The sequence below is a fragment of the Salmo trutta genome, chromosome 29 (genome assembly GCF_901001165.1).
Source record: "Salmo trutta chromosome 29, fSalTru1.1, whole genome shotgun sequence".
NCBI lineage: Eukaryota > Metazoa > Chordata > Actinopteri > Salmoniformes > Salmonidae > Salmo > Salmo trutta.
The window spans coordinates 19,362,769-19,390,761 of NC_042985.1; the positions used below are offsets into that span (position 1 = coordinate 19,362,769).

General features: G+C 43.5%; 1 protein-coding gene across 1 annotated transcript; it reads right to left on the minus strand.

Moving 5' to 3' along the window:
• Nucleotides 1-36: 36 nt before the first annotated feature.
• LOC115167067 (switch-associated protein 70) lies at nucleotides 37-27,924 on the minus strand. The gene is made up of 12 exons (XM_029721116.1): nucleotides 27,745-27,924; nucleotides 26,066-26,206; nucleotides 24,069-24,242; nucleotides 23,709-23,936; nucleotides 23,296-23,442; nucleotides 21,809-21,917; nucleotides 21,414-21,595; nucleotides 5,435-5,542; nucleotides 4,934-5,100; nucleotides 1,376-1,574; nucleotides 815-911; nucleotides 37-637 (listed from the first exon to the last, which is right to left on the minus strand). Exons 1-12 carry the CDS (start codon nucleotides 27,841-27,843, stop codon nucleotides 519-521), a joined length of 1,770 nt encoding a protein of 589 aa, XP_029576976.1. The 5' UTR covers nucleotides 27,844-27,924; the 3' UTR covers nucleotides 37-518.
• Nucleotides 27,925-27,993: the final 69 nt, after the last annotated feature.

The following is a 27,993-nucleotide window of genomic DNA, read 5'->3' on the forward strand; positions in this document are numbered from 1 at the left end:
CACATCCCTCATCCAATAAAACAGACAGAAACAGTATAAAGAAATGTCTTTAAATATATTTTATAAGATACACAACTTATGCGTTGGCATTTTAAATAAAAAACATCTTATTACTTTTATCTTATTACTTTAATCTTATTACTTTCTCATGACATTATTTAAAAAAAAAAGTTTAACGTATTATTCACTGAATATCTACAGCTCTATTTCCTGGTTAAAGACTTATCAGACCACAGAATGGTGAAACACTTGGAATGTCAAAGCATTGGCACATTAGTAGGGTTGCAAAATTCCAGATATCCGGGTTAGAAGATTCACAGAATTAGGAGAAAATAAGCAGGAAATCCAGAATCCAGCAATCAGGATTTCTGGAAAACCTGGACATTTTGGGAAAGTTTCAGGAATTTTGCAACCGTACACATTAGTTAATTCTCAACAACAATAAGACAACAGTATCCTGATGCTACACGATCACAGTAAGATGTCTGTACCATCAGGTAAGAAGCACCATCTCTAGTCTACTGGGCTGACTGGTTGTGGTTCTTCCTCTCCTGCCAGGACTTCTTCCTCAGGTCCAGCTCAGTGTCTGTGAAGGCTGCTGGGCCCCAGTTAGTCATCCTCTGTGGTCCTTTATCACCTTCACAGACAGAAGGAGAAAGAAAACATCACAGACTGTATTAAAACAATAGATCAATAGAAGAAAGACATCAATAGCATTGTAATATGAGTATGGAGAGGAGAACAGAACAGAACATGAACATGCAGTGGAGGACATTCTACTATGGTGATGTTGGCCTCTCTCATTCTTACTTACCTGGCTGGATGAGACGGACCAGTCCCTCATGCTTGGCCACCTTGTCCTTCCAGCTCTTGGTCTTATTAGCTGCCTGCTCCAGTTTCATTCTCACCTCCTGTAACACAAACACACACACATAGTTTATCCATTTATCTCAATGATGGCCAGTACCAGTCCCTTTAAGTAATACATAAGTTATGCTGTTGTTCTTGAAGTAGAGACAGTTCTCAGTGAAATCACCACTAGATGGCAACAGAGTGCAAGGAGAGACCTCTATGATGGTTTTGTGTTGTGTCAACAGTTGACAGAGGAGTAATACGAGAAGAAGCCAAGTTTGGTGCCAGGGACAGACTGTCTGTTTCAGGCAGCCTTCCACTGACTCAACACTATCTTCAGCTGAATAAAGACCAGTAGTTGCTCACAGACATATAGGTCTAAAGGAAGTACTTCCTGCCAAATTTGTTTTAATCTTGTTTATGAAATGGCCCGGCAACACCTTACTTTAAGTGAAGTGTTAGTAGGGGACATGGTCCCTACTAACAGCCATATTGAAACACAGACAGGGTGTTGTTCTCTGACCTCGTACTGCTCCAGCGCTCCGTGCCTCTCTCTCTCAAGACTCTCCAGCTGCAACATGGCTGCCTGCAGGGCCATCACCTTGGCCAGCCGCTCGCTCTCCAGCTCCTGCTTCTCAGCCTGGGTCTGGGAGATGGCCCTCTGCTGCTGCAGGTGGATTTGCTCCAGCTCCGCCCGCTTGGCTGACTCCTCCTCCAGAAGCCTGTGTACATGCAGAAACAGACACTCAAACAAATGCTGGGTCAAATGCTGGGTGCAGAAGCCTGAGAATGTGAACATTAACATCTATACACAGCCTACTGATACACAACTGTTTTTGTGCGATAATGTACACTACATCTGTGTGTGTTGTGTGAAGTTGTGTACCACATGGCACCCTTTTCCCTATATAGTGTACTACCTTTAACCAGTGCACGTACACTGAGTGTACAAAACATTAGAAACACCTGCTCTTTCCATGACATAGACTGACCAGGTGAATCCAGGTGAAAGCTAGGATCCCTTTGTCATGACTGACCACGAGAATCCAAATAGGTCAGATCAGGTTTGCAATGAATAACTTCAATCAGACCCCATTTCAGCCGTAGTGGGGGGAGGAAAGAACTAGTGGGGATTGACACTCTTGTCCTGTTGTAAAATCAAGGGAGAAAATCCAGGCTTGCGCTCTCCAAATTCACCAAAGAAATGTGCTTTGTCTCAACAGACCTTTTCCCACTGAAACTCTAACACGTTAAAAAGTGAATACTGGAACAATATTTCTAACGTAGAACGTGTCATTTTGTTTGTTGTTTTGTGATGTCATTAAAAATGTTATAAAGGAAATACTGTAACTTGGAAAGTATACACACCACATGGATGAAGTTTCCATACTATGGGTTGTGCTTGTAATATGGAAAATTATTTGTGTTTTTTTGTTAACCTGTTGGGGATAGGGGGCAGTATTTACACGGCCGGATAAAAAACGTACCCGATTTAATCTGGTTACTACTCCTGCCCAGTAACTAGAATATGCATATAATTATTGGCTTTGGATAGAAAACACCCTAAAGTTTCTAAAACTGTTTGAATGGTGTCTGCGAGTATAACAGAACTCATATGGCAGGCAAAAACCTGAGAAGATTCTGACCAGGAAGTGGCCTGTCTGACAAGTTGCTGTTCATCTTGGCTCTGTTTATTGAAGACTGAGGATCTTTGCTGTAACGTGACACTTCCTACGGCTCCCATAGGCTCTCAGAACCCGGGAAAAAGCTGAATGATGTAATTCAAGGCCCAGGCGGAAACACACTAGCGCGTGCTCTATCAGAGGGCCTTTAGACGAGGCTCGTGCATGAGGGGATAGCATGCTTTTACTTTTTCTCTCGTTGAATGTAAACAGGCTTTACCGGTCGGAATATTATCGCTTTTTTACGAGAAAAGTGGCATAAAAATAGATTTAAAACAGCGGTTGACATGCTTCGAAGTACGGTAATGGAATATTTAGAATTTTTTTGTCACGAAATGCGCTATGCTCGTAACCCTTATTTACCCTTCGGATAGTGTCTTGAACGCACGAACAAAACGCCGCTGTTTGAACATAACTATGGATTATTTGGGACCAAACCAACATTTGTTATTGAAGTAGAAGTCCTGGGAGTGCATTCTGACGAAGACAGCAAAGGTAATAACATTTTTCTTATAGTAAATCTGACTTTGGTGAATGCTAAACTTGCTGGGTGTCTAAATAGCTAGCCCTGTGATGCCGGGCTATCTACTTAGAATATTGCAAAATGTGCTTTCACCGAAAAGCTATTTTAAAATCGGACATATCGAGTGCATAGAGGAGTTCTGTATCTATAATTCTTAAAATAATTGTTATGTTTTTTGTGAACGTTTATCGTGAGTAATTTAGTAAATTCACCGGAAGTGTTCGGTGGGAATGCTAGTCACATGCTAGTCACCTGCTAATGTAAAAAGCTGTTTTTTGATATAAATATGAACTTGATTGAACAGACATGCATGTATTGTATAACATAATGTCCTAAGATTGTCATCTGATGAAGATCATCAAAGGTTAGTGCTGCATTTAGCTGTGGTTTGGGTTAATGTGACATTATATGCTAGCTTGAAAAATGGGTGTCTGATTATTTCTGGCTGGGTACTCTGCTGACATAATCTAATGTTTTGCTTTCGTTGTAAAGCCTTTTTGAAATCGGACAGTGTGGTTAGATTAACGAGAGTCTTGTCTTTAAAATGCTGTAAAATAGTCATATGTTTGAGAAATTGAAGTAATAGCATTTCTAAGGTATTTGAATAACGCGACACGGGATTCAACTGGCTGTTGAGTAGTCAGGGAGCCCAGAGAGGTTAAGAGAGGGGTGTGATTTGAGAAGTTATAAGAGATAATTGTTTTCCAAAACATTGCACAGTGAGGTCAGGGAGCGTGCCTGCCTGCCGGAACCTCCCCTTTCGAGCAAAAGGTATAAATGATGGGTTAAGAAAAAAACACATTGAACCACAAAAAGTGTAAAGCGGCAACTACATGTTTAAAATGGTTTGAACTTTGAATCTCAACATGAGGTGGAGACGATAAACTCACCTCCAGGACAATCACTAGGTAAAGTATCTTCAAAAGCGAATTTAAGTAGGACCATCCTGTTACTCTGCTCAAACCATCGTATTACTTTACTCTCATCACCCCACTGGGAAACCATTGATACGGCTGGCTAGCCTATCTTCAAAGAAGTATCTTCAAGAGTGAATGGAAGGAAAATCAACTCTGTAGTTTTGTTCAGGACTACACGACAAGTCCCCGGATACCGGACTACTACGAAGAAGGACAACAGTAGAAGAGTTGTTGGAATCATTTTGGACAATCAGAGCCTTACAAGCGTGCCGTGAAAAGGCCCAATACCCTTTCCAAGGCTGCCCCGTTCACCGAGAGATCCCCGGCGAACCCAGTCATTTCAAGTAAATACATTCATGATGTCATGCTCAAAGCGGGCGGCAGTTTGTGTGCAAAGTATATGGTTATTGTAGGTGAGAGTAGTTTCTGAATGTGGCAGTGTTAAGTGTCTCTGTCCCTCTCTATCTCTTCTTTAACAAGCATCCATGTTGTTGTCATTCCGCTAGGGACCTGTTTTCAACGTATTACGTCTCCAGTAAAAACCGGTGCAGAGTGTGTGTGTTTATCCTGTGTTCCCATTTAATTAGCTAGTAAATAAATAATTAAACCAATTTGTGTAGTACTGAATCATAATTAAGGCTCGGGTTTTTGCAAATGCAAGGAGGTTACGACTGTTCAGAATGATGATATGATACGAGGTTATGATTAATAAGTTAACTGTTTATAGATGTGATAGGTAAAGACTTTTTTTTGTTTAATTCTCGTGGTGCCCCAGATCCTAATTAGTTAATTGTTACATGATTAATTTAGTTGTGTAACAATTAAACATAGTTAGTTAATTAGATAAATATGAGTGCAAAAGTGGAAGCAATTCAATATTAGAAAGGTGTTCCTAATGTCTTTTACACTCAGTGTAAGGCTACTGTCTACGAGTGTGTCAAGTGTGTGTTGCGTCTAACCTGGTCTGTAGTTTGCGCATGGTCTCCTCATCCTGCCTGGCCTGTCTCTCGTCCTCTAGTGCATCCTCCAGGCGGTGGTACATGTCCTCCAGCTCCCTGACACGCTGCAGGTACTGCTCCAACTCACTGGACTTCTGGGCCACCTGCTCCTCCATCTGCTGACGAACCTGACAGGGGACAATGGACACACAGTTTGATATGATAATCTGGACACAGACATGAATGCACACATGCAAGTGCACACACACCACCACAGTACAAAGTAGCATGTGCTGTGCATATGACAATCAATTCTGTTTAGTGTAGATTTTCCCAGATAACTCCATAAATAATACTCATACTGTAAGTAATAGTAATACTAATAGTAATAATACTTTGTTATTCATCAAACGCAATGATTCAAAGCTATGAGAGAAGTCTTGCTGAGCAATACGTTGTTGCAGTGATTGTGTGTATGCACTTCCTGGAACAGAGCTAGAGTGTAGCTTTGTGGTTGGTTACCATTTTCTCTCTCTCCAGGTCCGTTCTGTAGCGGTCCTGCAGGTCAGTCTGGGTCTGTTTTCTCCTCTGCTCCTCCAGAGTCGCTGTGGCCGCTGCCTCCTCCAGTTTCTGTCAGGAGCCAAGGGAGAGGAAGCCTTAACACTAGAAAAGCCTGCCCCCCTTCGAGGCAATGACGAGAATTTTGGACATCAACATGCTAATTGTCTAATAAATACATTTAATATATTTATCGCAAAAAGAATCCTTTGGTTGTGTTTACGAAGGTATTAGGTAACATTATAATATGAAAGAAAATGTATTTCAAAGAGCAAAATAGCATTTTAATTCGTTTATGTAACTGTAGTCTACCAACAAAAAGCCACTAAAACACATTATTAATTCACTAAGGGCAGGTCTTAAAGGGACAGTGCAGTCAAAAACGTGATTATCAAAAAAAAATTTAATGATACTTCCACACTATGAGGTCGAAAGCATTTCAATGGCAAAAGGAGGCCCAAGGAAATAAATTATAAAAAATATATTTGGAGTTATTTTCATGAAATAAACACAGTAGCTGTTTTCGAATACTCATACCTACCGCACTAACCTATCGCACTATAATTGACGTAAATTGAGTATATAGTATGCTTATTGGTCATAGTTTGGATTTAGTTAGTATGCCGAAAGTTCCCGGATGTCGTACTAAATTCGCCAAAATACGAAGTATACAATCAGTGGACACAATTTCCGTGCTTTTAGGGCCCATAACGCAATTCTTCAGAAAATGGGCGTGGCTTCACAACGTTTCAGATTTGAAGAAAATTGTGGAAAATATGCAACAGAAGTCCAACGAGAGCGGATACAAATTCATTGCTTTAACTAATTATGACAAATGTTAAGAAAATGTTGAGCAATGTAATAAAGTAATTACTTTTCAACTAAGTTGCACGTTATGTTTGTCGACAATTTGTTATCTACGCTTTCCTTATGAACCGCATAGCATTACAGCAGTAAGTACCGGTATGTTAGCTAGTTACCTAACGTTAGTTGACTACTAATACATCGAACTTGACAGGCAGTTTATTAACTAACTACCTAACATTTATTGACTTGATTATTCAAATAATTCTTAGCTAAGTGGTATAGTCGTTGTGCGTTAATTCTGGCTATCTACTCCGATTTCAGAACACTGAGTGTGCCAGAGTACAGAATAACTGATGAATTTACAAACACTCAACACCCGTTGAATATGGTCGGTGTCAGTAAACGTCGTAATTTAAAAAAAGTTGTTTTTTGCCAGCAGCACAGTTACAGTCACCAATGCTCTGGACAACATAAAAACAGCCTAACCAGCTCTGCTAGGGTGAGTAAAATGGTCAGAGTGAGGTGTTCTCTTATGTCTGGAAGTAGCTAGCCAACGTTAGCTTGGGTGCCATTGGTGTTCAATGCTCGATTAACCCTACTCATTGGCCAGAATATCCAGTGTGCGCGCTGAATTTACGAACAGACAAACTGACAACGCTCTGGATTTACGAACGCCCAGAGCACACTCTGGCACTCCAGATTGAGTTTACGAACACACCCAAAATCGTAAAATGTCTAGCTAGTCATTTGTTATGCTAACAAGCTAGCAAGAGGTTGCATAGCAACAGCATCAACTTCCGGTAGACAGGAGAAGCGCTAGTACTCAACTGAAACGATACCGTTTGTTTACAGTATACTAAAATGATATGTAATATATATGTAGTATGTAGTATATACTCATTAAGTATGTATACAGTATGTTAGTATGGGTATTCGAACACAGATAGTGATTTATTAGACATACTGTCATGATTTAAAAAAGAACATTAAAAAGACTGCATGGGGGCTTTAAGGAACATTATGAATTCAAGAAAATGCACTTCAAAAGAAAAGAATGGCATATTTTGAGTTTAAATATATTACTGTGGTTTGAGTGTTGAGCATGTAATCGCAGTAAATCTGCCACAAAATTATATTTTGAAATCGAGCTCAAGGGGTCATTTTTAAGAGTTGTTTATTAACAAGGCTATGTGATTTAGAAACTGCAGAATCTGCTCTTTCTGATACAATAATACATATATAGACATCAAAACGTCTTACCTGCTTGTGACTCTGTAGGAGACTTTGAACAAGTCACTTTTTGTCTCTCCTTCCCCTGCCTCTGTGTAAATATGTATTACTACCACTACGTTCATTGATTATTGATTTTCCATTACCGTAAGTATTTATCCATTTATGCTGCTACTGGTCATTATTACTCCTGTTTACATGAATATATTACCATTAGTATATTACCATAAGTATTTATATATTCCTGCTACTTTTCAGCGCTTTTCAGCCCTGCCATACTTCCCCTGAGTGGCGCAGAGGTCTAAGGCACTGCATCTCAGCGCAAGAGGCGTCACTACAGTCCCTGGTTCAAATCCAGGCTGTATAACATCTGGCCGTGATTGGGAATCCCATAGGGCGGCGCCCAATTGGCCCGGGTTTGGCCTGGGTAGGCTGTCATTGGAAATAAGAATTTGTTCTTAACTGACTTGCCAAGTTATATAAAGGTTTAAAAAATCATGTACAGTACTGTGCAAAAGTTTTAGGCAAGTGTGAAAAAATGCTGTGAAGTAAAAATGCTTTCAAAAATAGACATGTTAATCAATTATATTTATCAATTAACAAAATGCAAAGTGAGTGAACAGAAGAAAAATCAACATCAAATCAATATTTGGCGTGAACACCCTTTGCCTTCAAAACAGCATCAATTCTTCTAAGTACACTTGCACACAATTTTTGAAGGAACTCGGCTGGTAGGTTGGGCCAAAGATTTTGGAGAACTAACCACAGTTCTTCTGTGGATTTAGGCTGCCTCAGGTGCTTCTCTCTCTTCATGTAATCCCAGACAGACTTGATGGTGTTGAGATCAGGGCTCTGGCGGGGCCATTCCATCACTTCCAGGACTCCTTGTTCTTACATTTACATTTACATTTGTCATTTAGCAGACGCTCTTATCCAGAGCGACTTACAGTAGTGAATGCATACATTTCATTTTCATTTCATACATTTTTTCTTTCTTCGTACGCTGAGATAGTTCTTAATGACTTTTGCTGTATGTTTGGGGTCATTGTCATGCTGCAGAATAAATGTATAGAATTTAAATGTATACATTTAAATGTATAGATTATATAGTTTAGGTGTAGTTTCGAGGGGCCATCATCTGCCTCACTGTCACGACTTCAGCCGAAGTCGGTTCCTCTCCTTGTTCGGGCGGCGCTCCGCAGTCGGCGTTGCCGGTCTACTAGCCATCGCCGATCCACTTTTCATTTTACATTTGTTTTGTCTTTGTTTCTACACACCTGTTTTTCATTCCCCTAATTATTGTTCATGTATTTAACCCTCTGTTTCCCCCATGGTGTTGTACGGGATTGTTTTATGTCATGTTCGGTAATGTTGGTGACTGGTTATTTCGACGGGTGCTGTTTTTTGCCCGTGCGTAAAAGTTGATGTTTGTGTGTTTGGGCAAGTGTAGTGTTTTACCTTACACCATTCATGATTCTGAGTAAAGTTACGTTGCTCTCAATTCTCTGCTCTCCCCTGCGCCTGACTGCATGCACCAGCTACACCCACCATTATGACACTCACAGGCTGACTGCCAGTGAATGACTGGCGGTGAATGAGGGACAGGGGGGAATGTCCTCTTAAAATTGCTTATAAAACAAATTATGTTTGTGATAATAAGATTCTAACAACAACAGTGTGTTATATAGACTTATTTAGGAAAAATCAAGAACGGGGTAGACATGGCTTTAAAAATGGCAGAGTCTTAAAAAAGTACATTCGCTTTGAGTCAACGTGACAGTGTTAATTCAGCCTTTACACTCTCAACTAAAGGTTACTTTGAAAAGGAACTTGCCTTTAAAAGGAACTTGCCTTTAAGTTTGGTCTAATGGAGAAAAAACTGATATTGCTTTTCAGTGGGACAAGCTACACTCATTAGAATTATCGGACCCCTTTATCATATGTTTATCCTTTATAATTGTGACAATACAGCAACAAAATAATATTTAAACAATTGGACAGTGGTAGTTGATCTGATTTTGTTTGACATTTGAGTCATTTAGCAGACGCTCTTATCCAGAGCGACTTACAGTAGTGAGTGCATACATTTTCATACTCCCCCACCCCCTTGGGAATCAAACCCTCAACCCTGGTGCAAGCACCATGCTCTAAAACTGAGCTATACAGGATTTGAGTTGAGAACTTGAGTAGAAAAGAATGATGCATAAGAAGAAAAGCTGGGCCTCCAGATGCTGGTGCAAAGGGGGAAGTGGGTAGTCTGAGACAGATCTAAATAACCAGCAGACCAGCACCGGAATACAGGCATCAGCTCTTTCACAGGTGTCCCTGAGCCAGCTACGTTTGCATAGGTGCTTTTTTCCCCTTCTCAGATCTAATGAAAAACAAGGCAACATTAAACATGTCGTCCCCCAGGAATGATGCAGCACCCCCCTTGGGCCAATCAGTGTAATTTTGTAAATTATGGATCTCTATGGCAAGATGAATCATTCACCCAAGTTTAGTCAAAATCGGGCCAGTGGTGTCTGAGATATTGCTTGGGTTAGCTGGACTCATATCCCTGAGCATGTGGGCCAAAATTCATCACTCTGAGTCAAACAGATTAACCCCCTAAGGTTGATGTCCGCGCCCCGTGGAAATCTAATTAGCATAATACATTGCATTGAATGCGTCTCAATCCACCGCATCCGCCTACAGTGGGGGAAAAAAGTATTTGATCCACTGCTGATTTTGTACGTTTGCCCACTGATAAAGAAAGGATCAGTCTATAATTTTAATGGTAGGTTTATTTGAACAGTGAGAGACAGAATAACAGAATAACAAAAATATCCAGAAAAACGCATGTCAAAAATGTTATAAATTGATTTGCATTTTAATGACGGAAATAACTATGTTTATTGGTCAATAGAGGCCATGTTGTTTTAGGTACTAGTCTGGAAAATATTGTATTGAGAGACCTTTGTCCATAGATGCCACATATCAAGTTTCGTTCAGATCGGTCATTCGTTACCAGAAGAGTAGTATTTTAAGTGTTTTTCACAAAATACATAATGGGAGTAAATCCATCATGGCGAACCTTATGTGTCCTTAAGGCAAAATTGTTCATTGTGAGGAAAGGGACCTATGTAGCGAATTTTATGACTTTAGGTCAAACGGGGTGAAGGGCGTGACCTTCCAAAATTAGCATTTTCAATCTGTTGTTATAGAGCCATCATCTGGCCAATCAGTGTACTTTTGTAAATGCCGGATCTCTATAGCAAGACACATCGTTCAACCAAGTTGACAAAATCGGGCCAATGCTGTCTGAGATATCGCATCTGACTAACGTATGAGCATAGAAACGTACTAACGGACGGAGACAGATCCACAGTCCCCTCCCTGATTTCATCGTGGGGGACAATGATCTGTTTCTGAAATTCATAAACATTTCTAACATAATATGCTTGATTCACTGCATTTGGGAATTAAGGTAAGTTCTCTACAAATTTTACACTAGTTAAACATGGGTCAAAGTTAAGCATGAGAATTCACGGTATGGTGTTCATTAATGAGGAACTGAAACTCCTCTGGGAATAACAGAACCCCCCCCCCAGGCAATACTATGAGAGCATCTGAGCCATGTGACAAATAACAAATAAACCTACACTAAATAAATTGTTCATCAAAACAGCAATACTTAACTGTAAACTTAAAATTTATATTTGTATACATGTACAAAAATATATAATAAAAGGGTATGGGAGAAAGCAAGTAGGGAGAGAGGGAGGGGGAGGGGGAGAGAGGGAGAGAGAGAGAGAGATAGAGGGGTTTTCCTTGACTCAGGAAAGGGAGGGTGGGTAAGCTCTGACCTTTCATTCTGTCCATTATAATCGAATGCTGTAAAGAGTAGAGACAGAATTCCACCATATAATCAGCCTATTTTCTTTAACAGTCACACCTCCTTCACACAGCCACTGGACTTTTCCATCAAGTGCTTTCACCACAGACTTAAGAAATAGTGAAGCATTTTACAAATACTGTAACAGGCTCATTATAATATATTGTGTACCTTCAGGAGTAGGCTACCTGTAAAATGACATCAATGATCATGTTTACTGAGGTCAGCCGACAACTGGTAGTATAATTCCCAAACTACTATAATAACCCTACAATGTAACTACTACAATCAGCCCTGATGGGCCATGAATGTGTCCGATTTAGTCTGGGTTGTCTCAGCTGAGAGAGTGGAAGAATGTGTGACAGGTTTGTGTAAAATGCTTGGAAACAGGCCTGGATGAGGACAGAACCTGTAGCTTTGACCATAGAATACAATCAACATTCTTAGTGTTCATTCTTAAGGGGCTACAGCCCTAAGGCAGAAAAGTTAACTGTCATTTACAGCAGACAAACAGAGGACAATAAAAGTGTGATTAGTAACAGGGAGAGGTGTGAGGATTCCCTGTCCTGAGAGAGCAGGTCAGTTTCTGTGGGGGTCATAGTTCTGAATGAAAGGGGGTTTGACACTCTGAATAAAATTTTAATGACAAGTAGTGTGAAGCTACCTAGCAATTATGTGAGAGAGCGATCGAGAAAGAGACCGCGAGAGAGAAAGCAAGAGAGACAGAGGGTCTGCTATATAAATGGATGGAAAGTGGTGTTTGGGGAAAAACACACAACATTGTAAAATCCATGCACACAAACAACAAGTGTGCGGTTAAAATTGGCAAAAAACGCACAGACTTCTTTCCACAGGGCCGTGGAATGAGACAGGGATGCAGCTTGAGGCCCACATTCTTCAACATATACTGTATATCAACGAATTGCCGAGGGCACTAGAACATTCTGCAGCACCCGACTTCACCTACTATAATTTGAGTCAAATGTCTACTGTTTGCTGATGATCTGGTTCTTCTGTCAAAGAGGGCCTACAGCAGCACATTGATCCTCTGCACAGATTCTGTCAGACCAGGGCCCTGACAGTGAATCTCATTAAGACAAAAATAATGGTGTTCCAAAAATGGTCCAGTTGCGCGGATCACAAATCCAAATTCCATTTAGACACCATTGCCCTAGAGCACAGAAAAAAACTATACCTACCTCAGGCTAAACATCAGCACCACAGGTAACTTCCACAAAGCTGTGAACAATCTGAGAGCCAAGGCAAGAAGGGCCTTTACGCCATCAAAAGGAACATACAATTAAATATCCCAATTAGAATCTGGCGAAAAATTCTTCAATCAGTTATAGAACACATTGTCCTTTATAGTTGTGAGGTCTTGGGTCTGCTCACCAACCAATAATTCACAAAATGGGACAAACACCAAATGTACAAATTCAAACACTAAATAATGCATGCAGAGCAGAATTAGGACAATACCTGCTAATTATCAAGATCCAGAATAGAGCCGTTCAATTCTAGGACCACCTAAAAGGAAGCGATTCCAAAACCTTTCATAACAAAGCCATCATCTACAGAGAGATGAACATAGAGAAGAGTCCCCTCTAGGGATTGGCATGAGAAATAAAGTACTTGAGTACTTGAACTGACATCAATAATTTATCTTTAACCAAAGATCACATTTTTCCTTACTGTAAAACTATTTGGTCAAAAAAGACCATGTTAATTTGTCTTGACTCTAGTGTTCCATTTGTACATGTGCATTTGCAGGACACAAAAAAATAAATAAACCAAACCAAGCATTGCACAGTTCTGCTCCTGAAATTTCCTTTGCCCTCCTTGTCCCACAAATTCTCAATGGACTGGTTGACTTAAGTAGGAAAATACGTGTTCAACAATGAGCTGCAGTTTTGGAATAATTGCGTCATTTTCCATTTAGGCTACTTTGGGGTTGTCACTAGTTACTATGCTATATTGTAAAAATTCATGAAACCCAATATTATCTTTTTGCTCTTCATCTTTACAATTTTACCACTTTTTTGTGATATCCAATTGGTAGTTACAGTCTTATCCCATCGCTGCAACTCCTGTACGGACTCGGGAGAGGCAAAGGTCGAGAGCCATGCATCCTCCAAAACACAACCCTGTCAAGCTGCACTGCTTCTTGACACACTGCTCGCTTAACCCGGAAGCCAGCCTCACCAATGTGTCGGAGGAAACATGTGCATGCGCCCGGCACGCCACAGGAGTTGCTAGAGCACAATAGGACAAGGACATCCCGGCCGGCCAAACCCTACCCTAACCCGGATGACGCTGGGCCAATTGTGTGCTGGCTGTGGTGGAAATTACAACATTATGTTATTCACATTGCTCTATATTAGAATGCTGACAGTTGATTTACAATGCCTTGATGATAAAACCTAAAGACTGCATTCCATGATTAGTGTCTGTGTGAAATGTTGGCCTGTCTGCCAGGGACAGGCAAAACCTCCCTCCAGTTTATTTCTCCCACATCGCAGATGAACACTGGACTTCATAATTTTAGGGAAGGACCTAGTGTCCTATGTTGCATTAGTATTTCTGTATAATATCAGTTATCAAGGTAAGACCCAGTACTAGAAACCCCTGCCCAGACCCTCAGGAGGCATCTCACCGTGTACGCCGGATGGCCTTCGACGACACGGGGAGAAGGGGTGGGCCTGGAAATAGAAGACAAAGGGCTGTGAGACACGGGCTTAATTCTAGACACATGGAATGTAGGATGAATACGAAGGGTATGGGGCAATAGAAGGCGGACAGCAGAGGGGCTAATGATCTTGGAGATGGGGAAAGGGCCGATAAACCGGGGGAACAGTTTGCGAGACTCCACCCGGAGGGGCAGATCACGGGTGGACAGCCATACCTACTGCCCGAGACGATACCGGGGAGCTGGGTTCCGATGGTGATCCGCTTGTTGTCGATACCTGGAGGTGGTCTTGAGGAGGGCCGACCGGGCTCTCTTCCAGGTACGACAACAACGGCGGACAAACATCTGGGCAGAACGTATGCCGACCTCCTCTTCCTGCTCAGGGAAGAGCGGGGGCTGATACCCCAGGGAACACTCAAAGGAAGATAGGCCTGTGGCAGAGCAGGGAAGGGTGTTGCGGGCGTATTCGACCCACACAAGCTGCTGGCTCCAGGTGGTGGGGTTGGCAGAGACCAGGCAGCGCAGGTTAGTTTTGAGGTCCTGGTTGGCTCGCTCCGACTGGCCGTTGGACTCGGGGTGGAACCTGGAGGACAGGATGGCCGACGACCCATTGAGGGTGCAGAACATCTTCCAGAACTGGGACGAGAACTGAGGACCCCGATCAGAGACCATGTCCACGGGCAGTCCATGGATCCGGAAGACGTGCTGCACCATGAGCTGGGCCATGTCATTGGCAGAGGGTAGTTTGGGGAGAGGAATGAAGTGGGCGGCTTTGGAAAACCGATCCACCACGGTCAGGATGGCGGTGTTGCCATCAGACAGGGGAAGACCCGTTACAAAGTCCAGGGAGAGTGAGTGAGACCAGGGACGGTGGGGGACAGGCAGAGGTTGGAGGTGACCAGCCGGTGCTTGCCAAGGAGTTTTGTTCTGTGCACACACCGTGCAAGCAGCGACGAATGCGGACACGTCAGGAACCATAGTAGGCCACCAAAAGCTCTGGAGCAAAGGACAGGGTCCGACAGGCGTCCGGGTGGCGGGCAAGTCTGGAGGAGTGGGCCCACTCCAAGACCACGGAGCGGACGGCGTCAGGAACGAACATCCGGGGTTCGGCTGGGAACGCTGCGCCTCACGGACCTGCTTCCCTATTCCGTAGCTGAGTGCCGTTGCCAGGCTTGAAGTGGGAAGGATGGTCTCGGGTTTGAAGGGGTTAAACCAAGGCCTCATACCTTTTAAAGGGTTAATAAATTGTTTTATGATAAACTGTAAGGTCTCCTCTTTAGGAGACCTCTGTGTGTGTGTTAACACCTGTTTTGAGTGTTGTGTCCTTCAGACACTATCAGATGGCGGAAACCGCCTACACTTATACTCCTCCTGTTTGGAGGACTATACCGTGGCTATCTGAGGTTCTGAGAATACGACTGGTTTTCTGAGAACACATGGCCGCCGCAGGCCTGATGAAAACAGTCACCTGTCAGAAGATGCTTAGACTCGTTCACCTTGTTATGACCCTATACTTGTGATGAAAGGTCAAGTTTCGGTCAAACCCACTTCTGAGCTTTTAATTGCTGACAAGATGGTTGCTGCTGTCAGGGGGAGGTTAGATTTATTAAAATGCTGTTGCCAGGGAAAGTCACGCAAGGAGGACTGGGGAGGCTATATGAGTTGCAGGATGTCTTAGACACTTTGCAGAACCTGGGGAGAGCTATCATATACTGTACTCTAAACCAACTTCTGCCACCAATTGTATTACTAAAGGATCATTTTAATCCTTAAACAAATAGCCTGTGTTTCCTTTCTACTACCAATATATAAGTTTGATCATTATATAGACCTGATCATCTGTAGAAGAAATTGATCAACAGGTTCCGGGGTAGTAGTCGTGGGGCTATAGCGGCGGGACATTGCATCTGGCTAGACATTCTTGGATCCCGGCCGGTATGATAGGGAGAAGTTGAACCGTGTGAACAGCAGGGCCCATCTATCTTGCCTGGAATTGAGGCGATTGGCGGTGCGGAAATACTCCAGATTCTTGTGGTCAGTCCACATGATGAACGGATGTTCCGCCCCCTCCAGCCAGTGCCTCCATTCCTCCAACGCCATCTTCACCACGAGAAGCTCACGATTCCCCACACCGTAGTTCCTTTCCATGGCGTTGAGGCGATGGGAGAAGAAGGCTCAGGGATGTAGCTTGAGGGCAGAACGCTGGGACAGGACAGCCCCCACTCCGACATCCAAAGCATCGGCCTCCACCACAAACTGACGAGATGGGTCAGGCTGAAGCAGGATGGGAGCTGTGGTGAAGCGATGTTTGAGGTCCTAGAACGCCCGGTCAGCAGCTGGAGACCACGTAAATGGAACCTTGGGTGAGGTGAGTGCTGACAGGGGGGAAGCCAGGGTGCTGTAACCCCGGATAAAGCGGCGATAGAAGTTGGCGAACCCCAGGAAACGTTGCAGCTGCACCCTGGACGTAGGCTGAGGCCAATCCATCACTGCTCTCACCTTCCCGGGATCCATCTGGACACTCCCAGCAGAGATGATGTCACCCAGAAAGGGGATGGTGGAGCAATGGAACTCGCACTTCTCTGTCTTCACAAACAGATGATTCTCCAGAAGGCGTTGAAGGACCTGCTGGACATGGAGCACATGTTCTTGAGGGGAGCGGGAGAAGACGAGGATGTCATCAATGTAGACGAAGATGATGAACCGGTTCAACATGTCACGGCGGACATCATTCACCAGAGCCTGGAATACAGCAGGGGCATTGGTGAGGCCAACAGGCATGACCAGATACTGGCCACTGGCTGTGTTGATGGTGGTCTTCCAATCGTCCCCCTCTCGTATCCGCACCAGGTGATACGCTTTCCTTAAATCCAGCTTGGAAAACACAGTGGCCCCCTGTAACGGCTCGAAGGCCGAGGAGATGAGTGGTAGCGGGTAACGGTTCTTAACAGTAATGTCATTGAGTCCCCAGTAGTCAATGCACGGGCGCAGGGTCTTGTCCTTTTTCTCCATGAAGAAGAATAGAAGAGCGGAAGCGACGTGGCCTGGGCCTTGCTGAACACCTCCCGGAGGTACTGGTACTCCGCAGGAATAGCGGAGAGATCCGGGGCACCTTCCAAGCCCCCAGAAAGACGTCCCGGGGCAGGTTGTGCTGACCTCAGGCAATGGGCGTGGCAGAACGGGCTCCAGCCCATGATGGCACCAGTAGACCAGTTTAAGAGGGGATTGTGTCGTTGGAGCCAGGAGAATCCCAATACCACGGAAATCAGAGGGGACTTGATGAGCAGGAACTGGATAGCCTCGCTGTGGTTCCCCAACACCTGTAGGTTGCTGGGAGTGGTGTTGTGGGTGACTCGGCCTATAGAGCGCCCGTCCAGCGCTCTACTACCATGGGAATGGAGAGGGGCTGAGGGGGGATGTTCAGCTCGGAGTCAATAAGAACCTGTGAGATTTGGACTGGACTCCCCACAGCAGAATGGCATGAAAAGGGGTGTGAGCAGGGGAAGCAGAAACATTCTCCATATGGCCCACCAGAGTGCTTGTTCCTACCGGTGAGCCTGGTTTCTTTAACGGACAGGAGGACACGAAATGACCAAGTGTCTAACAATATAGACAAATCTTCGTGGCAATCCTGTATTGCCGTTCCGCTGGCAACAGCCCAGGTCTGCCAAGTGGCATAGGCTCAAGAAGCGGTAACTCAGCCGTCTTCGGTAGCCCTTGGGGCAGGTCGGGAAGCATTGGGTTCTCTCGGCAACGAGACCATCGGGAGCTTCCGGGATGACTCGGAGGCAAGGTGGGATCCCTGGGCGTGCGAGCGAGATCCAACTTCCTCTCCCTCTGTCGTTCCCGTAATGGCCCATCGATACGGATGGTCAAAGCGATGAGGTAATTGAGCTCCGTAGGTAACTCCCGGGCTGCAAGCTTGGCCTTGACTTCCTCCGAGACGCCGTGCAGGAACATATCGAACAGTGCCTCTTGATTCCAAGCACTCTCTGCTGCCAACGTGCGGAAATCCACCGCATATCAGCTGCACTGCGGGAGTCCTGCTGAAGCTGGATTAGCTTCCGGGCGGCCGCTTGCCTGGAGAAAGGGTCATCAAAGACCTTCCTTACTTCTCCAACAAACCCCTCCAGACTAGCGCATATGGCCGGCTGTTGTTCCCACACGGCAGTAGCCCAGGTGAAAGCCCTTCCGGACATCAGTATGATGAGGTAGGCTATCTTGGAGTGATCCGAGGAGAAGGAGGAGGGCTGAAGTTCGAAGACGAGGGCACACTGAGCTAGGAACGCCCGACAGGTGCTCGGCTCTCCATTGAAGCGTTCCAGAGGAGATAAGCGGGGTTCCCGAGAAGGTGGAGTGACTAATGAGTCGCTGCGGAGCTGTGGGGTTACCACCGTGGTAGGCGGCCTCCCAGATAACTCATGGAATTCGCACTTTCAGGTATCAAGGTAAGACCCAGATGCAGACCGTGTCGAAGTAACAATGTTTATTATAGCAACAGGGGCAAAGGTACAGGACGGCAGACAGGCTCAGGGTCAGGTCAGGCAGAGGTCGGTAATCCAGAGGTGGAGCAAAGGTACAGAACGGCAGGCAGGCTCAGGGTCAGGCAGAGTGGTCAGGTGGGTGGGTACAGGGTCAGGACAGGCAAGGGTCAAAAACCAGGAGGACTAGAAAAGAGACTGAGGAAAAGCAGGAGCTGACACAAAAACGCTGGTTGGCTTGACAAACAAGACGATCTGGTAACAAACAACACAGGTATAAATACACAGGGGATAATGGGGAAGATGGGCGACACCTGGAGGAGGGTGGAGACAATCACAAAGACAGGGGAAACAGATCAGGGTGTGACATATAAACAAGTAGTAAATGACCTAGAGACAGAAACCTGGCGCAATGTAAATTTTGCTGTCTGTTGCTTGATAGCACAATGTACCTTTGTATAATTCTACACATCTGTTGTTTGTCATGAACATTCAGGAGGATGTACTTTGCTATAAAGAGCTACAACCCAAATCTGTTTGTTGGGCTCTCAGCGATCACTTAACACCATGCCCAAACCAGACACGCTCGTGCGTCAGCCTGCGCCATCATGCACAAATTGATTTTGTCCCCCCATACCAAACGCGATCACGACACGCAGGTTGAAATATCAAAACAAACTCTGAACCAATTATATTAATTTGGGGACAGGTCGAAAACCATTAAACAATTATGGAAATTCAGCTAGCTAGCTTGCAGTTGCTAGCTAATTTGTCCTATTTAGCTAGCTTGCCGTTGCTAGCTAATTTGTCCTGGGATATAAACGTTGAGTTGTTATTTTACCTGAAATGCACAAGGTCCTCTACTATGACAATTAATCCACACATAAAATGGTCAACCGAATCGTTTCTAGTCATCTCTCCTCCTTCCAGGCTTTTTCTTCTTTGGACTTTATATGGCGATTGGCATCTGACTTTCATAATAAGGTGTATTACCACAACTGACCGACCGACCGACCGAAGTTCATCTTTCAATCACCCACGTGGGTATAACCAATGAGGAGATGGCACGTGGGTATATGCTTCTAAAAGCCAATGAGCAGGACTTGCATTGCGTTCGGGCATCACAAATAGAAGCAAATTCTATTTTAGCGCTTGGCAAAGCAGACGCTCGTTGGCGCACGCGAGCAGTGTGGGTGCAATGATTGAATAAAATGTATGTGTACATTTATTTTGCAACGCGGTTCGGGTAGCGTGTAACTTGTGAGTGGTCATTGACCAACTCCATTATTGCAATAATTAATAATCAAGTTTGTTTGTTTTTAAGAAATCTAAAAGTCTCTCTCCTTTGAATCAGAAACGACACGCCTCATGGGTCTCCCGGTCGCGGCCGGCTGCGACACAGCCCGGGCTCAAATCCCGGATCTGCAGTGACGACTCTAGCACTGCGATGCAGTGCTTCAAACCGCTGCGCCACTCGGGAGGCCCCTTTGGTCTTCATTTAAGGTTAGGCATTTCAAATGATGACTGTTCCAGACATGAGATGCGAATCACTTCGCACTATTCTGTTATATTTTATTCTGTTATATTACATAATGTTTTTTTACTATAAAATAGGTGTCGAGTGTAATAAGGGTTCTGGAAATAAGAGCATCTTGTCTGCTAAATTAACAAAACAAGGATATGCCATTGCACAGCCATACCTTTTTGAAGATTGTGTTCAACGATATAATATAACCAGTTGTTATTACAGTGTCAATAAATTAATCTTAAATGGCACTTGTTTTTTTATTGACTGAATATATATGAGGCAATTTAGCAATTAGGATTCGTTATCTGTAACATTCTGATAAATTAGGCATTGTTGCTCACTGTTGGCATATACTGTAGATAAATACGCACACATTTTTTCCAGTGCCACCCTTGTTCTTAAAATAGCTTATTTTGTTTTGAGTACTCCAAAAAAAATCATGAGAGTACTCGAACAGTCAAAGAAGGTCAAATTCCCATCCCTGGTCCCCTCAGCAAGCTGGTCCTGGGGTTTTGTTCACAAACACCAACAGACCCCACAGAACCCCAGGACAGAAACACAACCGGAGAAAACAAAAATATAATTACTTGACACACTGAAAAGAACTAAACAAAAAACAAAGCAAACTTGAATGCTATTTGGCCCTAAACAGACAGTACACAGTGGCAGAATACCTGACCACTGTGACTGAACCAAAATTAAGGAAAGCTTTGACTTCCAACTCAGTGAGCATAGCCTTGCTATTGAGAGGCCGGCGTAGGCAGACCTGGCTCTCGAGAGAAGACAGGCTATGTGCACAATGCCCACAAAAAGAGATGGAAAGTGAGCTGCACTTTCTGACCTTTAGCCAAATGCCATATTAGAGACACATATTTCCCTCAGATTACACAGACCCACAAAGAATTCGAAAACAAATGAAATTTTGGTCAACTCCCATATATATTAGGTGAAATACCACTGTGTGCCATCACAGCAGCATTATTTGTGTCCTGTTGCCACAAGAAAATGACAACCAGTGAAGCACAAAAACCATTGTAAATACAACTCGTATTTATGTTTATTTACTTTCCCTTTTGTACTTCAACTATTTGTACATTGTTATAACACTGTACATAGCCAACATTTGAAATGTATCTATTATTTTACAGTTAATTTCTGATTTTTTATTTAACTTTTGTTAATGATCTATTTCACTTGTTTTGGCAATGTAAACATATGTTTCCCATGCCAATAAATCCCTTTGAATTGAATTGACAGAGAGAGGAGAGGAACAAAGGGAGCAAAACACACAGAGAGAGAGAGAGAGAGAGGGGGAGGGACAGAGAAATAGACAGTACCTTCTTCATGGACTCCAGTTGTCTATGCTTGTTTTCATTGGCTATCTGCAGCAGCCTCATCCTCTCCTCCAGCTCCCCCTGCTCAGCCTGCTGTTTCTGCCTGAGCTCCCTGCGCCGCAGCCTGGCCTCAAGGTGCGGAGAGGGTAGGCCCAACCTCAGCAGCTGGATGCATGTTTGGATGGCTGGGAGGGGATGTGAGGAGAGGAGTCAGATAAAGAAAGGCTGGCTGCTTTATCTACTGCAGCACCCCTACACCCTGATATACACACAGCTGGGACAGAGCGATGTGAGAACAAGTTCCTCTGAGATTTAAAAATAAACCCTAATGTGGTGAGATAAAAGCTGTGCTGTTTACAGAATCTGTTAAGATGGTGGTGAGGGATTGGTCACTTTACCTTGAATCCATTCTTGTTTCCTCTTCTTATCCGATGCACTGATCTCAAAGCTTTTGTCTCGGCACTTGACTATAAAGAGGCATTTCTTCCCCTCCTTGTCTGGTAGAGACTGCAGAGAGAACAAGACGTCACTCACTCACTGCACACTTCCTTGTGTTGACCCCATTAACCCTCTAGAGTTTGATGAAACATTGAATTTGTGACTCATTTCAGGAAACTAGGCGTATGTTGCATGTCGCTACTTCACAGGTGAGCCATTTGAACGTAAACTTTAAAAAAAAATCAAAATGCGTTTTTTTGGCAGAAATGCCTTTTGGAACATGTGAACTTTCATGTGCCTTAATAACAAACGTGTGGGCCTCCCGAGTGGCGCAGTGGTCTAAGACACTGCATCGCAGTGCTAGCTGTGCCACTAGAGATTCTGGGTTCGAGTCTAGGCTCTGTCGCAGCCGGCTGCGACCGGGAGACCCGTGGGGTGGCACACAATTGGCCCAGCGTTGTACGGGTTCGCGGAGGGTTTGGCCGGCAGGGGTATCGTTGTCCAATCGCGCACTAGCGACTCCTGTGGCGGGCCTGGCGCAGTGCACGCTGACATGGTCGCCAGGGGTACGGCGTTTCCTTCGAAACATTGGTGCGGCTAGCTTCCGGGTTAAGTGGGCATTGTGTCAAGAAGCAGTGGGTTGTGTTTCGGAGGACGCACGGCTCTCGACCTTCGCCTTTCCCGAGTCCGTAAGGGAGTTGCAGCAATGAGACAAGACTGTAACTACCAATTGGATACCACAATATTGGGGAGAAAAATAGGTAAAAAAATTAAATAATAACATTATTAAAAAAAATAACAAACTTGTATGCCATCTGTAAATACTAATAAAATTGTTAAATTACGAGCCTTTTTGGTTTAGCCACAGAAAAAGACAGAAACGTTCCCGCTAGCCATGATTGGCTAAGATAATGGATGGGCTGGACATGCTGAGAGATGAGTTCGGATTGGTCAGTATGTGTAGGTAATCCTTTCTAACGCGGCTTTTTTGAAAGATATCATGTCGTCGAACTGCAAAGGTGTTGCTCTCCACTTTCTAGAGGACCGAGTTTTGAAATCAGTGGAATGCGGACGCTACAGACGTTTTCGTGAAAATACTGTTTTTTCGGCATGTCTCATGGCCTGACAAACACCGCTCTAGCCCTGCCACCTTTCAACACAGATGCGGAAGAGCGATATCGGTGGATGCGGTGGATTGAGACGCAGCCCATGCAAAAAAACAGATATCTCTAACTTAAACAGATAGATTTTGTTGAGGATTGTTTTATTATTTTAATTACATTTACGTGGGGCCGCATAAATTGTAGGCTATGGGTTAACAATGCCAAAGGAAGCTGGTTAACAAAAGTGGGCTAACATGCATTCTAACGCTCCACACAATTATTTATTTATTTATTTATTAATGATAGCATTAAGAGTGACCAATGGAATAATACATTGTTATTACCTCCACACAACAGTTGCGGTCCAGCAAAATTTCCCCCTTCTTGTCAGTGAGGTCCTCACTCACATAGTATGACATAGAGTTTGGTCCAAGCACAAACCAGCGCTCTGTCCAATTTTTCCTTTTGTGGCCTTTTTTCATCATGTAGCCCTTCAGGAAAAAATACATGAATCTGTCACACTCAAGATTGTAATATCTTATCTATACCTATTTTATTGTTACCACCAGCAGAGGTCTGACAGAGGTCAGTGTAGAGTAGACAGTCACTGTGTCCTAAATGGCACCCTATTCCCTATTTAGTGCAGTACTTTTGAACAGAGCCCTATGAGTTCTGGTTAAAAGTATTGCACTACTCAGGGAATATGGTCCCATTTGGGATGCATAAAGTGTAGTGAGAGAGGGTACCGCAGGCAAACCTGTCTGAGAACATCCAGTATGAGCTCCTGGAAGACCTCAGAGATGCCCATGGACAGAGTCTGGCGGTTCATGCCCTTACTGAAGTGGCCCATGCCAACCAGCTCTATCAGCTCCCAGGCACTCAGGCATTGCTGCTTCCTGTTCAACGTGAGTTTGTAATCATCAAACCTCTCCTGATTCCAAATGCCTCCCATGGCCTCCATCAGCTTCCGCAGGAAGTACTCAATCTGGAGGGGGAGGAGAGGACACAGTGAGTCAGTCCTGTGGTATGAATGGGTATAATTTTAACTAGAAGAGCATTATTACAGCTGAACAAATAAGATATGTATGTGTATTAAAGGTGTTGTCTTGTCTCTCACTTCCTCTGTGATGATGACCAGTGGGTACCTGTCTTCAGACAGGAAGTTGAAGATGCACCAGACCTTGAAGGCATCATCATTGGAGATGAGAAGATGGCTCATGTTGATGTTTTTCTTGAAACACAGTGTCCAGCACACATTGTTGAACTCCAGTATGTCAAAGTTATCCCTAACCTGTAATTAACATAAACAAAGCCAACATTTACACAAAACAGAACGAAATAACTTCCCCTATTTTTCTTCAACATACTGTAAGTAAGAGCAATAAGATTAGAAAGGGTCAGTAGTAGCCTAATATTTCTCTGCCCTACGTTTTAGCCCACAGGATGTGAAGTACAAACATAATGTTCTTCGTCTCTTCATTTTAATTCAAGTCAGATTCCGGAGAAGAAAGGCAAGGAAATAGCCCCCAAGTACAAATAGCGCTAGGACTAAAGCAGTTTACTAATTGACATCAGTGTTAGTGTTATTGCTATGGAAACAGTTGGCAAGCCTTGCAAGTCTACAGATGTGGGCTGTATCTGATGGTCTGCCAACTAGAGAACTGAGGACAAAAACTTTGAAGATCACTTCTTGCTTTATCACTGGTGTTTACAAAGTCAGTGCATTCATTACCAATGGCTGACTGCTTGAATATTAAAAAGGACATAAGTAATTATTATCTCTCCTGATGCCAATAGATGGGCCTTTGAAATCTCCTTCCCATGCACTACAAACGTCATAATAAAACTCCTTGTATGCTATTTTTTTTTATCTCACTCGAGTCGTGTTCTGATTATGAGTCGGCCTCTATAAATTTGCTATCACAAAAAGGGTCCCCGGCCACAAAAAGTTTGAGAACCCCTGCAATACGTGAAACAACAAGGTGTTTACCAGTCAGAGTGTGAAGCTTTTCTAGAAAACAGACTCAGCGAAAACCAAAGACTCTGCATCATGCAATCATCATGTTCTGGAATAGATCTATAGTAGTGTGCGTGTTAACCCTTCACTTCTAAATGCAATGTATGACACAGGAGGAAATGGGAGTAGCTGATGTAAGCTGAATGGACGTTTGTTTTGAAACGAAGGCTATATTTTCTTGCACTCGTTGCAGTAATTTTCAGCACACATGGTTTTTTCTTTCGATAACTCACAATGGTGGGTCTCACACCTCCTTGATGGCTGTGAAACAGAAAGATTCTGCCACTCACACAGTAGACATACCATAACAATGGCAGCCTTGTTCAAGGTCAAACAGATCCTGCTTGCTCCATTTATTTCTCAAAAACCAATACATTTTAATATGGGTGGCATGCATATCTTAGAAACTAAGATAAATACTGAAAATAGCAATAACACTCATCATATTATGAGCAAGGAAAGTTATATACAGAAAAGCATTGCCTTAAACAATGTTTCTAAAGGCACACATAAAACACTTCCCATTAAGTCTTATCATCCACTATGGGGATACGGCACTGCAGAGTTACACCTCATTCTGAGGGATCTGTCGACCTAGGGGCTATGTACATTCTAGTGGTTCTATTTCTATGGACCCAACATCCCAGAGCCCTCCACTAACAGACCCACTGAGGTGAGGAGACAGGATGACGCAGGTCCTCAGAAGCCTGAGTGCAATGTCAGTTTGACATTTTACTGCATTGTTAGGAACTCGTAACATTCCCATTTCGCTGCACTCGCTACAACATCTTTTAAACTATGATCAGAAGAGTCTGCCAACTCTTTGTGACTTTATTTATTTTATTTAAGTCAGTTAAGAACAAATTCTTATTTTACAATGATGGCCTACCGCAGCCAAACCCTCCCCGGTTGTGATACAGCCCAGGATCAAACCAGGATCTGTAGTGACGCCTCTAGCACTGATATGCAGTGCCTTAGACCGCTGCGCCACTCGGGAGCCCACTTAGACAGCTGAGCCACTTGGCATGACAATGAGCAATGTAGTTGGAAAGAGCACAAACAAATCTTGGACCAGGCTAGGTGCTCTTACTGCTCACCTTGTCCAGTATGAATCTATTGAGGTAGGGCATGTATCCCTGGTTGGACACAGGGCCCTCATCGTCATCCTTAAAGTGCTGCTCCAGGGCCACTGGGTCATGGGGTATCTTCATCACAGTGCACAGGTTATGAGAGAGCACCTGTAGGGCCACAGTCAGATCATGCAGTCAGGGAAACCATTGCCGTCATAGTAATATCATTCACCAGGTACTTCCCCCCAATGCTCAGAAGCATTTTATACAGGCTATGCACAATGAGTCTGGGGGCGAGGTTACTGTCATACTGTTGGTATTCACTGGGCATAGTAGAGAGATGATGTTACAGTAATATTGGGGTGTTCAAGGGATATCAAAAAGATTCCTCATACAAGTGGGCATCATGCTCCATTAACACACATGGTGATTTTTCAAAAGGACCTCTGTTTAGTCTAAGATCACATTGACATGCATGACTAAGCATGTGTTGCTGTCAGTTCAAGCATCACTGCCCAAGAATTAGTTCTGTTCCTTCCTGGAAACATTTACAAAAAGTGTGTTGAAAAGGTCCCTGTTGAGGTGTAGAGCGAAGTAAATATATCAAAATAAATCTTATGATATTTATAAACAAGCCACTCATGAACATCTATAATCTAGACAAACGGAACAGACTGGACTGTCTGAAAAACAATATTAACAATGGATGGTTGACAACATTTCCCAGCCAGTCAGGATGTTCACTATGCAGTGTTGTGATAGCTCAGGTGGAATTTAGGTGCTGAATGAAAGGTGAAGACATATTTTCCAGACATCGAAAATACTTATTTTCTGGATGTCGAAAGTATGTATATATGTCTATGATTGGTTCAGATTTGGTCCGGGCAGGACCAAAAATCAACGTCCTTGGAAGTTGAAATCAAGAACGGTCTGGACTGCACCAAAAAAAACACCAACAAAATACAGTAAATCCAGACAGCACCAAAAAACGGACCAAAAAAGAAGTCCAAAAGACGTTGAGGTCGGTAAATGCTGAGTGTAGCGTCTTCATCAGAGCCTGGCTGGTACACAGACCACCAGACAGACCCAGACAGGAAAACAATACCTACCCTTCCAAAGCAGTGCCCCTTGCCTTTTACAATCTCAACACTCTTACTGTAGATTCTGTCCAAATGACAAAATATCGTGTGTAAAGCAAGATTATCATCAAGGCATGCATGTCCCACATTCATGGGTATCTGTCAATCAACAACGGTTATTTCCATAGAACCATTGTTATTCCTGTTTTTGTGAGAAAAAGTTAGACACAGACATGAGTAAGAGAAAATACTTCTGATATAAGCAGAAACTGAGTAGCCTGTGAGTTGAGGGACAGCAGAAATGTGTCTTTACTTTGCTGTCGATGTTTCCCGACGGAATTATCACTTGGCAGTTGACACAAAATTCACTAATGTGAGGGAAGCGAAGCAGCACATAAAAGTATAGTGTATACGGAATTAAAATTAATATCTCAGATACATGGTCAAATCTTTTTTTATCCAACTGATCAGAACTTTTTGTTTGTGTCTGATATTCGGATCAGCAACATGAGAAAATATTCCAATGTTAGAATTAATCTAAGTTTCGGTTTTTGATCAAACATTTTTTTTTTTTTACTTCATTATGGAATAATACTGTAGGCCTACTAGCTACGATTTAAAGCCTACCTTAAGCTGAGATTTGGACACTTTCCCACTTTGATCCACGTCCAAGGCTGTGAATGCGTGCCATATTGACTTCAGAAGTTCATCCCGTAGTAGTCCCATGTTCGTAGTCCCTGGTGCGCTCGATGTCAAAGAAAAACTGAACTTTTTTCCAGACACTGATACATACAGTCACGTGATAGTGTCGCAGCAGGAAAATGAGACTGTATCACCCAATGACTGTATGGTAGCACTAGACAGCGCAGTTGTCAA

Coding starts and splice junctions, on each gene's coding strand:
- LOC115167067 (XM_029721116.1), bottom strand. CDS start 27,843: ATGGGACTACTACGGGATGAACTTCTGAAGTCAATATGGCACGCATTC. Junction 23,937..24,068: donor TGGTCATCATCACAGAGGAA/GTGAGAGACAAG, acceptor CTCCCCCTCCAG/ATTGAGTACTTCCTGCGGAA. Junction 912..1,375: donor GAGCGCTGGAGCAGTACGAG/GTCAGAGAACAA, acceptor TTTGTGTTACAG/GAGGTGAGAATGAAACTGGA.